General features: G+C 36.8%; 1 protein-coding gene across 1 annotated transcript in view; it reads right to left on the bottom strand.

Moving 5' to 3' along the window:
* LOC113048013 (cadherin-like and PC-esterase domain-containing protein 1) overlaps positions 1-12,904 on the bottom strand; it is a 42,780-nt gene that overhangs the window by 15,812 nt on the left and 14,064 nt on the right. The window contains exons 5-14 of the mRNA XM_026209504.1: positions 12,254-12,338; positions 12,007-12,163; positions 9,402-9,532; positions 9,030-9,102; positions 8,720-8,890; positions 8,354-8,458; positions 8,043-8,194; positions 7,215-7,264; positions 6,887-7,073; positions 5,895-6,063 (exon numbers count right to left, since the gene is read on the bottom strand). Of these exons, the coding sequence (XP_026065289.1) occupies positions 5,895-6,063; positions 6,887-7,073; positions 7,215-7,264; positions 8,043-8,194; positions 8,354-8,458; positions 8,720-8,890; positions 9,030-9,102; positions 9,402-9,532; positions 12,007-12,163; positions 12,254-12,338 (1,280 nt within the window). The remainder of the gene's footprint in view (positions 1-5,894; positions 6,064-6,886; positions 7,074-7,214; positions 7,265-8,042; positions 8,195-8,353; positions 8,459-8,719; positions 8,891-9,029; positions 9,103-9,401; positions 9,533-12,006; positions 12,164-12,253; positions 12,339-12,904) is intronic.

Below are 12,904 nucleotides of genomic sequence, written 5' to 3'. Positions count from 1 at the left end.
CAGTTTTGAAGCTGTTTGAGACTGATGAGGAGACAGAATCTGTCAGAAACATGTTGGTCAAGTATAACAATACCAGTACAAGCGCATTACAAAGGAGCCTCATTAAATGTTCTCCGAGTCTCTTTTCAGCTGGTATTAAGATCAGTTTCCTTTGGTTTTTTTGCATTTTCATGTTCACAGGCATCATTAGAATGGTGCTATCTTCACAATTGTCTTTGGTGTGTTTGTTTTCACTACAAGATGAAAGCAGGGATTCACACAGGAAGACGGAGGAACATGCTTGTATGTGAGTCAATACATCAATACGAGCCTTCGTGAGCGGGTGTAATAACTGTTCGCATACCTGCCATCCTGCCTGTGTCATCTTCAACTCATTTAAAATCAAATTGCCCCAACAAACAGGCAACATTCTGTTTAAGCCTGACAATACAGAGACACTTGAGAGTACTTCAAAGCCCAGCAGGGTGAATGGAGCTTGTGTTTGGTGTTTTGGTAGGTGTTGCTGGTGGTCCTTAACCCCCTGCCCAGTTTACAGACATCCAGCTCTGACCATCATGGTACTCTCGCTGACCCACTGATGTGGAGGGGGAAGAGATGAGAGAAAAAAATGAAATGAGAACAAATGATAGAGCACTTGGTAGGGAAAGAGTCCAGGTGGTTTTTGGGAGTTAGTTAAATGGACTGAAGCAACACATTCACATACTGACAATTCAGTTTGCAGTTGTTGGTTTTTTTCTTTTTTTCTTAAAGCTTGTCAAGATATAGAGTCTGTCAATACATAATAAAATAAATTTAAATGTATATTTAAATAAATACATTTTAATTATTTGGAATATAAATTATATAATTTGTAGAATTTTAATAAATTATACGATTATTAGTAATAATGTTTTTGAACAGGGAAACAACATATTATAATCATTTCTGAAAGGTCGTGTGACACTGGGAGCAATGATGTTGAAAACTCAGCTGTCATCACATGAATAAAATTCCATTTTAAAATATACTAAAACAGTTATATTAAATTGTACTCGTTTTTTAACAATATTACATTTTTTTTTACTACATTTTGTTATTAAATAAATGCAGCATTGGTGAGCATAAGAGACATCATTCAAGAACATTAAAACATCTTACTGACACCAAACTTTTGAACAAGAGTGTATATTATTAATATACACATTTTTTTATACAATTTATTCAGTATCTTCTTTGATTTAGAATACTTGAATACTTCTTCGATTTAGACAATGTTTTCCACCAAGAACACCCAATTTTAACATCTTACACTCATTTTGTTGTTTATATTTTACTTTTTTTCTGACATGGTGTTTTATCCTTCACTTGGATGTTATAAAATGCACTGAGTTGAGTAAACAACTTTCAAACTGTCTACTGGTTTTCTCTTTGTCATTTGGTTGAGGTCAGACAAATCAGAAAAAGACAAAAAAAAAAAAATCAGATTGTCCAACTCATGTCATGTTTCCCTACAAAAACAGATTCCTACCAGACCATTACATCTTTAGCACTTCATTGGTTTTATAAGGCATACAGGACTTAAAAGGTCACACTATTTTAAAAAGACCTCTTCTATATATTAACAGTGCCAGGGGTGAGACCGGAAATGCCCCTTCTCCTAATTACCAGCTCCATATTCCATAAATCCAGATTCCACACACACACACATACACACATACCAATGTGCCAAACCTGCAGCGGTACACTTCTCTGCTGGAGAGGGCTTTAGGAGCCGGGGTCAGTTGACTAATGACAACACCAGACAAAGACCCTCAATAGCCATAGAAAGAACAGTGGACAGACAAACTCAATTTAACTGCTTCAGAATGGAGAAAATTAAGTAACGTTCCACCATCCCAGAGCAGCTGAGGTATATATATTTTAAGGAACAGATCTTTAGAAGCTTTAAGGCTTCAAATATAGATGCAAAAACACCACAAATGTATCCTTAAGGTGGTCCATGCCACTTTTACAAGTTTTTTCTTCAAGTCTTCTGAAGATATCTTGTCAAACAACATTGGACCCTATTGATATCCACTGTATGGAGAACATTTTTTGTATTTGGTTTGAAATTCTTCAGTGCAAGTAAATGATTTCCACTTTTTGAGTGAATTTCCCTTTACTGATCCAATCACACATGCTAATCTAATTGCTTTGGCATCAGAGAGTTTAAAAAGTGGTGCTTGCTTGTCTCTGCAGAGCTTTTGATGGATGCTGAGGGTTCTAATGGCAAACAGGAAGTGGGTTGAGAGGAAGGACAGATGGCACACGTGGACGTCTACATACCGCAGCTTTAAAAGAATACCTTTGCGCTGCCACCTTGCCTCCCCTGTCCTTTCAGCACTAATGTTTTCCACACTAATCTGTCTAAGGATTGGACAGAGAAATGTTCTGTGAGTCAGAATATGGATATCGTCATCGGCATGAACAAAATGTGTTTATATGAGGCCGAGTCAAGTTAAGTTGAGACCCATGCATTGTTTCACTGTTGTCGATCCAGCAGTTTAAACGCTTGTGTGAACTGCGGTTTAGAAGCCAAGAAGGCTTGTGGTGTAAAAAGATGCGCAGATGCAGTTGGAAAGAATTAAAGAATCCTGCATTGTTTTCCCTCAAGACCACCCTCTGATTTTTAGCTCGAGTTAGAAATACAAAAATGGAAAACGAAAGTGTTTATTTCAGATTATGCTACAACTGAGTTTTGGGAAATTTCCCTAAATAAAATATCTACATATAAATCAACCAATCTCCGTTATGTCTGAATGTCACCTCCAGGCTTGAAAAACACCCGTCATGCGCAGGGGAAAAGCGCCAGATCTCTAAAACCACACTGTGGCTCCTGCTGAGGAAAAGAAAAATGCTTCCTACTTCGAAATCATTCCATCACAAGCTAGATGTCAACACAGAGCCGAGAAGAGACAGAGGAACTGTGTGCTCTGAAAGCTTTAAAGCCAACCAGTCACTTAAAGAGATGATTCATGTAAAAATTATTATTCTGTCATAAATTACTTGAATATAATTCATGCAACACAAAAGATGATATTTAGAAAAATGTTGCAGTGTTTTTTTATCCATACAATCAATAAAATGTTGTTTTGAACAGATAATGATGACGCTTTCACATTATACAGACAAAACAGCTGAAAAACTATTTAAAATATATTATTTTGTGTCAAGTCATACAGGTCAACAAAGTGTGCAATCAACTTTTTGTGTGTGTGTGTGTGTGTGTCTATTTTACAGCCAACACAATTAAGTTTTATTGGATAAAAAGTCCTGTGTTTTTTTATAATCATTATTTTAGAGGTAATACATTTATGGTAAATGTAACAATGCATTTAAATTTAGTCTTACTAAATGCAGGAAAATGCCAATGTTTAATTAAACTCTCTCTCTTTCTCTATACACACACACACACACACAAATATATACACATATATACATATATATACACACACACATATACATATATATATATATATATATATATATATATATATATATATATATATATATATATATATATATATATATATATATATATATATATATACACACACACACACACACACACAAATATACATATGCATATATACATTCACATATATATAAACATATACATATACACATACATACACACACACACACACACACACACACACACACATTCCATAAACCTGACCAAACTGACATCACCACTAAAAATGTTGGGTTATGCTTAAAGTCATCGTTAAATGTGTGAATGAATGACAAATCTAATGTGCTGCAAACATAAGCTTCCCAGCTGGATGTTTTCAAAACAGTGAACAATTCATCAAGCTTAGTGCTCGCATTTATTTGCTGGATGAGGTCAGGAAGTCCTGTGTGTATTAATGAGGTACACATGGTGCTGAAAGAAGTGAATTCTCCTTTGACACATACTGATCTCTTTTGGTAACGTCAACAAAAGGTTGCTTTGACTATAGCCATGTGACTGCTAGTCAGTAAATACTGATGCTGCTTATGGTTTTCGGATCGTGTCGATGATGCACAAAGAGAAGAGTTATGTGTTTTCCTCGCTGTAAATAAGGCCTCAGAAAACCTTTTGATTGGTCTTTGAAGGGAAACGTGATAAAATGCTTGATTTCCAGCCCATTCTGCTCTCCAGGGATCAAGGGATAAATGAAGGAATGTTGTATGTAAAGGATCGGTTCTCAATCTCAATCCTCATACACATTGAAGACCAAAAAGAGATCTTCAACACAGGCCACAGTCTCATCAGTTGGTCCGGCTGATAACTTCAAACCATACAATCTAATCTATAGCTGTTATTAACCTGATATTAATATTTGTCTTGTCTTTAGTGTTCAACCATTCCACAGAAAAGAACTGAACAATTGAGAATAAATGGAGCAATTTGATTAATTCCCTATGTTCATTTAACAAAAATACAACTAGCGAATGGGATTAACTTATTAAGAATACTCACAGCTCAACACTTGGTAGCTTTTGAAGTTCTGAATCTTTATAGAAAACACTCCAGTAACTCACACCTAACTTATTTATGACTCTTAAGACAGAAAGTGGTTCATGCTCTCTAAAGCTCCAACCAAACATGACTCCCTAGGGGTGGTGCTGTCATCAGCACATGATAACTGGAGATACACAGCCATAAAAAAACGTTCATTAGGAACTGGCGCTCGCTAGAAGTCACGAACACTGTCTCTCATTTCTTCTCATTCTGCTTTGTGCTATTCTGTTGCATCACTTTGATCCAGTTAAGCATGAAATACAATGTAGCCATTAGTAAGTAGTGAAAGAAAATTGGAATAAACTGCGGAATATTTAAATCATGCCTAATTCAGTAGCAAAAACAGCGTTAAGGCCCATCCAAACCAAGAATGGTAACTATAAGGAATTCTAACAATAACTACGCTCTCAGAAATAAAGGTACAAATGCTGGCACTGGATGGTACATTTCCATATTAGCATCTTAAAGGGACATATTAGTGTACATATTAGTAACTATAAAGGTAGAAAAGTGTACATTTTAAAAGGTTAAGTTTTTGTAGCATCCACACCAATGGATGATAACATTCTGTATATAATAAATGTGCTCGCAGTTTTTCAAAATGATATGTTTAAATATGCAAATAAGGCGTTATGTAATTAAATATGTGCTGATTTGCATACAATATTTTAGAAAAAATTCAAACATTGGATGAAGCCAGGTTCAAAATGAAATGTTTCATTTTGTTGACATATTAGACTCAAAAGGTTTTTACAGAGGGGATCTCTTTTTATCACTCCATAAATCAGAAAATACTGACAACAGCCAGAATTTTTCTTCCATCATTTTTTTAAGGAATAAAACATTGTAAAAAAACAGGCAAAATATATATGAACAACCCCTTCTGTAAAAACCTTCAGAATATAAGTATAAAACTGTAAAGTTCGGTGTATGTAAGTACTACTTAATTGTCTCGCCTTAAATGATCTGGTAAAATATATATTGGTAAATATAGATGAATATAAATAGAAACTACTAAATAATTTCTCAATTTCAGACAAATGTATGCACACACACGTGACAGAAACCTGCTGTGATCCACTTTAACTGTGATTCTACGATCAGTACTGAACAGGCACTGAAACCTGAACATCCATGACAAAGAAAGTGCCGGTATGGTCCAGAATCAGTTCTAAAAACTTTACTGCATTAAAAATGAAATGAAAAATATGAGATCCACACCTCACATCTTGTGGACTATAAGAAATTTCCAGCGCTTAAAATAACCTAGGAATGTAACAAACTTCATAAGCTGGCCGACAAATTCCTTTTAGACAGATGTGTGTGTTAGAGGAGCTGGCGGGAGTGTGTGTGTTTTTGTCCTGCGTACCTGCATGAAGCTGCACATCACATACTCCTCAAACATTGGCAGACTGGGCCTGCTTTCACGGTATATGTACAGAGTGTATATCGTCATGACGATGGGCTCAGCCTCTGATTCGTCCATCACCAGAATGTTGATTCTGCTGTTGCCCAGGCCAACCGGGTAGTTTGCCATCCTGAAGGAAACAGAGAAGAGTTCTGAGAAACTGAGTACTTGATCGCATATGCACACTTATAATGTCATTTTAATAATTGCCCAATACTTCAGCCTCCTGTTATGATCTCGGGTCAGGGTCAGATTAAAATATGTAAAAGCTTTTTTAACCCTTCTGTGAGTACGTATTTTCCAGATTATAAGTCGCACTTTTTTTTCATAGTTTGGCTGGTCCTGCGACTTATAGTCAGGTGCGACTTGTTTATCAAAATTAATTTGACATGAACCGAGAGAAATGAACCAAGAGAAATGAACCAATAGAAAACATTACCGTCTACAGCCACGAGAGGGCGCTCTGTGCTGCTCAGTTCTCCTGTAGTCTACATTGAAGACATATAGCGCCCTCTCGTGGCTGTAGATGGTAATGTTTTCTCTTGGTTCTTGGTTCTAAATAAACTTATAGTCCAGTGCGACTTATATGTTTTTTTCCTCATCATGACGTATATTTGGACTGATGCGACTTATACTCAGGTGCGGCTTATAGTCCGAAAAATACGGTATTAGAAATTACACTCTGTAAGAGTCTAACAGATAGAAATCAGGGATTTACAATATATGTGTGTGACTTGCCAGGCATGGGAAAGTATATTCATAAATTAATCTGATAATCAAATCAAATGGTGAAGTGAGTTTGAGCTGACACATAAGAAGCCAGATCTGATTACCAAGAAAAAGGCAGTGAAAAACTACATTACTGTACACAAATGCTAAATTGTAATGCCACAGTATTTAATTCTACAATGTGGCAGCTGAGTTTGTGGTTAAGCAAGTTGTGTTTGGTTTACCTGGGTCCACGATGTTCATCCAGGTGAATGTGGCAATGAGGGCTGACTGCTTCAGGCCGGATACGAATGGTGATCACATCAAAGGGAACCTCGGCTCGATATTCCTTCTCCCGTGCATTAAACGCTGGCATCAGCACCATCGGAGGGTCTGTGTACAACTGCCTCAGGTGGGGATCAACACACCTCCCTTGAAAATAGCGAGTAAGGCACATTTAATAGTTGATTTGTATTTTCTGATTAAGTTAAAAACAGTTGGCGTTTCATAAAAACAAATCTAGTGTCTATTTGTAATTCATATAGTCAGGCTATGTTACCACATGCTACTTGCCTTTTCTTGACAGCGGGTCTGATGCCTCTAGGCTCTTTGGATCATCCAAGCTGTTGGAATTATAGAAAACGCAGCAATTTTTAGTAGGAAACTCAGCAAGTGCTCTATAATGGTCTGTTAAATACAAGTGATTGGAAGCATGAGATGTTAGAAGATTTTTTTTCTTCCAGGAATCGCAAAAGGGAGCCTTTTAATGGCTTTTCCCACCACTGTTTTTTAACATAAAAACAATCAGTGCTGGCTTGAAAAAGTGTCTTAATTTGTTTGAAATGCAATCAATGCAGTATGCTCAAAGACCTTTATATAATCGTGCAACAGAGTTGTGTCTCGGTTTGGATTCCAATCCAGCCAGACAGATGCAGACAATTTACTTCCCGCCAACCAGCACACAGACCCCGTCATCACAGATAATAACAAGATGGCTCAGATGGTTGGCTCAACAATAACTTTTTTTGCACAGATATGTACTTACCTTGTCTATATTTTCACTGGCTGCAAGTGAAAAATGCAAGAATATCTGAAATGATGTTATTCTGACTATGCTTTTGCAGCGAAATGCAAACGTTTATTAGACTGTAGTTATATGTAAAGATATATATAAAAGACATCAGGAGGTTTGGGAGTTAATCTGTAAAAATAAATGTTTCGACTGGACTGCAGGTGACCCAAAGCACCACAGGTCACCACTAAGAATGACTGAATATAAAATAATGATTTGTATGATATTATCTCCAGAACCCTTGCAGGATTTTTGCATGCTTGCAGCATAACTCATTTCAGCGCTGGAGAAAGAATACGTTTTGATGATATGATCTTGTGTGTTGAAACCTTTCAGTCTGATGTTTTCTCGTGTAGTAAAGGCTGAGCTCTTGGAGCAGAGCCATGAGAGCTGGTCTCCATCCATAATCCAGTGCGCTGAGGGACTCTGTCTGGATTAGATCATGCTGAGGATCGTCAGGAAGAGGACATGTAGGATAGAGCTGCCAACACACACACACACACACAAGTCTGATTTCACATTACATTAAATCCAATTCAATTGCATATGTGCCTGTTAGTCCATATTAATAAGCTTTGAAGTCATCAATATGCTATAGCTAATACGAGAACATTTGAAAGTGCATAAAATGTGTTTTTACCAGCTGAAAGGGTCCTGGTCTTTTGAGGTGCTGATTAAACTGTTGCAATAAATGCATCTCATCTGGAGGCAGACACAGACCGTTTGGCCCTTCACAGTCACCGTACTGCATGACAAGTTCAAATAATTAGACAACAATAGACACTACTGAAATGCTTAAAAAAAAGACTATTTTACAAAGCAACAAAAATGAAAAGTAACAAAATAAATACAAACCGACTGTTTGTAAAGCATGGCAAATTATAAGAGTAAAATATATATATATATTTTTTTTTATGAAATGAATTGTCTTTTTTCACTGGCTCAATTTAGTTAATTAGTTCACTTGCATATGGTAATGCCAGGAAAAAACTGAAGCGAGTTTCACCTTTTGGTTTTGGTTCTCCTCTTTTGATCTAAACTGCAAACTAGGCTCCTCGGCATCGCTGCTGCATCCTGGGAAAAGCAGTTTCAGCACATCCTCCAGCATATACTCCTTGGCTATCTGTCCATCAAAGTGAGGGTCCTTCATTCCGTCAAAGTGTAGATCAGTCTGAAGCTAAGACAGAAAGAGACATGTGAATGTGTATTAATATGCTGCCATCTAGTGGTCAAATTGAGAGCTTGCATGGAATATTATCTACTGTAACAGTTGTGTAATTTTTCAGCATCCTTATCAAACTGGTGTTTATCCTTACCTTTACCACTACCGGATCAAGAGAGGAATTATAGTGGAATGAGAAGGTCATTAATTGAAAACACCGCTGACACCTATAAGAAACACAGAACACTAAATTGTACTAATCCATTGATCAAAACACAATGCATAGCATATAATTATAAATACAGTTAACCCCAAAATTCTCATCATCATTATTAATAATAATAATGGCTTTTAAAGTAAAATGTAAAATAATAATTTAATACAATTATGAAGTACTTTAAAAAAAGTTCTTAATTTCACAAAACCATCAGGTTTAAGTATATATAAATATACATAATACATGTTTATAATACACTTATAATACACTTAAATTTGTCATTTTCTGGTTGAAGTATGTGTTTTTGACCTGGATGAGGAGCTGCTGTCCTTTGTGGTTAATAAAGCAGCTTTCAGGATGTCACTGATGATGCGATTCATGTGCTCAATGACCTTATGAGAGAGAACAGGACCCAGTCTTTCTCTAAAGAATACCTGCAACTGAAAGAGAGAGGTCTAAATCAGTCGGACACAGTACATGAACTAAAAGCTGAGAGGCAAACAGAGATCTTATTACTTCATCATTCAGCCTCTCTAAACAGATTGAGCAGAACACTCCAATTTCAACACCAGAAATCCTGTTCATCAATAATGATTGAACAATGGCAGACATTCATACCTCTACCGCTGCAGATACAGTAACGAAGACAAAAACTCTCTCACTTGGACAAGAGATTGATCCTTGATTTGTGATTGAATGATTTGCACACATACTAGTATCAACACATTAACTCTCGACAGAGAAACCTTTCCATTGTACAACAGACAGAGGCAGCTGAGCTGAGCTGAAGAGTGATTACCAAGCGCTGCCAGTAGAGGGCAGTAGAACAACAATAGTCTATTACTACAGTCAACAGGTAAAAAATACAATAAATAAATCATGGCTATCACTTGATTTGTACATAAGGTTCAAAAACAAAAATGGGGTTTCAAGCACCATAAATTACATTTTAATGCAGCTTTAATTTTTTCCCCATACATAAGAATGTGTCGTTTTATTTTTCTCAGAGCAATAAAAAATATTACTATCATATATTTTTACCATGATTTACAGAAAAAAATAATAATAATAATTCACAGTGCATCCCTAAAATACGAATTATTTGTCATTTAAAATCAAAAGTTTTACCAACTAGTCAGCAAGAAGTTTTTTAATCATTTAAAGTATAATGAAATGCAGTATTATCACTTATTCTTTATATATATTTTAGTAAGTACAGGTCAGAACGAGTATGTTTGATTTTTACATAAATATATGCATTCTGTATATATAAGTTCACTTTTGTGGATTTAATTTGACGTGTTCACCAAAATGAGATGTCTCATCTTTGACCCATATACAGTGGGGCTCGAAAGTTTGGGCACCCCTTGCAGAATCTGTGCAAATGTGAGCAAGACAAAAAAAATGCTGAAATTATTAAAATATCCCCACTCAAAAGTTTGGGAACCCTTGGTTTTTAATACTGTGTGCTGTCACCTGATGATCCTCGACTGTCTTTCTGTTTTGTGATGGTTGTGCATGAGTCCCTTCAACTCATGCACAACATTCACTGATGCTCCAGAAGCAAACAAGATGCATTAAGAGCTGGGGGGTGAAAACTTTTGAACACGATGAAGATGGCCAAATTTGTCTTATTTTGTTGAAATATGAACAGAAGATAGATGTATGTTTCCCGGTACACAAATTAAGTACAATTTACCTTGATCTTCAAATTCTGAAAGTTTTCACCCCCCAGCTCTTAATGCATCTAGTTTCCTTCTGGAGCATCAGTGAATGTTTGAATCTTTTTAAATAGTTGTGTTTGAGTCCCTCAAATGTCCTCAGTCTGAAAAGATGCATCTCAAAATCATAAAGTCACTGCTGGAAAGGGTTCAAATATGCAAAGATGCTGGGAAAACTGAAGAATCTGCAGGACCTTAAAGATTTTTCTGAAGAACGCTGCTCAGTTTAACTGTTCAGAACCAACAAGGGACTCGTGCACAACCATCACAAAACAGAAAGAGAGTCTAAGATCATCAGGTGACCACACACAGTACTAAGAACCAAGGGTTCCCAAACTTTTGAGTGGGGTTATTTTAATAATTTCAGCAATTTTTTTGTCTTGTGGACTAAATGTTAATATCTTTTATGTACAATATCTTACTCGGGACAGTACTACATAAAAAATAACATGCATTTAGTATGATCTCTCTTATTTTTTGAAAATTACTCACATTTTCTCAAATTCTGCAAGGGGAGCCCAAACTTTCGAGCCCCACTGTATATATTTAGCTGTAGTATACTGTTTGTTTTTTTACTTCTAATGAAGATGCCACTAAACGGAAGTCTTGTCACAAGCACAAACACTGTTGCACACAAGTGGTCCAACACTAAGTTTTGCATTAGATCTATATCATACTCACACACCGAGAACCAGAAGGGAAAGAGCAGACTTTATTGTGATCTGCCTGTTTGTCAGGGCTCTTTTATCAACTATTGAAACTCAGTAAATATGATCTGTGTTTTATTAGATCTCAAAGTGCCCTCCAGCTGTTAACAAGACTCTGACTGAAGCCTCTTCAGTAATCTAGCATTAGACACACTCACACAGAGAGAGAGAGAGAGAGAGAGAGAGAGAGAGTGTTAAACTGCAATGAGAGTGGTGTTTCGCAGCTGTGGAGGCCTAATAAACATCACATGGGGAATCAATGCCTAGCCAAGCTTTTATCATCAGTAAACGGCAGCACTGGGATCCAAACTGCAATATTAAGACTGCAATCTTATCGGATTTAAAAAATATAAAAGCTTATTGAAATAGCTAAAAGGCACCTAATAATCACTTCTAAGCTCGTTTGAGTATTGGGATTCAGAGATATTGTTTTATTTTAACAGTAATTGTTTTACAGCTTCCACTTCAAGGAGAATGCGTTCTTACCTCGGTGGTATAACTAGTTTTATCCAAGTGGGGTTTGACCAAGGCTGTGCGGTGGACGAAAGCGGTCAGCGGTGTTGCTGAAGTAACCAAGACGTACACGTTTATGGTGGCATTCATGCTCTGAGTGTCCGAATGGCTGAATGTGATTGGCCGCCTCCTGTAGGATACAATCACAATAACGCTGAAGAGAAAATTGACATCGTAATATTTTTGGTTTGCCATTCCCCTCAGATGTGGCATGACTTACCATTCATCTTCAGCAACATTCGGGGTTCCCTCTTGTGGAGATGTGGAAAAAGCGCAGGCAGAAGGACGTATTGGTAATGTCACTCCTGAGATGGAAAACAGATGGGAGAAGTTCAGGCACATTGATTTCCTCTGTGAGGAAGACACACTGCACATGTATCGACATGAAGGCCAAAGCTACTTCAATTCTTTCCACAAAGACCTCCAGACATGTGTCTAGAGATACCACGTTATTAAATCATTGGGTCTGGCCACGTTTCTCACATGCACGCTTTGCTTCTGTGAAACGTAAACTGCAGCTCTGTTCTAAAACACGGTGAGCTGCCTTACTCCTAATGGTCCACACAGCTAACAGCCGTGTAACCTCATAAGTCTCCATAGGCAATAACTCTGCAACCCAAATATGAAGCACGCAATAGACTTGAATCACAAATAATTTCAATAGAATTTGATGCTTAGCTAACTGCATGTTAGTCTCAACATACAAATACATAGCACACACAAATACCAGGTCATATTTTACGTGTTTGAATGATTTTCAATGTCACCGTTCATTCTGGGACCACATTTCGTCATCAAGCAGATCTGCCTCAGAATTTGGTTAACACAATGTCGATTTTTTTTTTTCTTTTAGTTTTTGAACAAAGTCTCT

Source organism: Carassius auratus, chromosome 29 (genome assembly GCF_003368295.1).
Source record: "Carassius auratus strain Wakin chromosome 29, ASM336829v1, whole genome shotgun sequence".
In the NCBI taxonomy this organism is placed as follows: Eukaryota; Metazoa; Chordata; class Actinopteri; order Cypriniformes; family Cyprinidae; genus Carassius; species Carassius auratus.
Note: the sequence above shows the minus strand (reverse complement) of the source record. Positions and strands in the feature narration are given on the sequence as shown.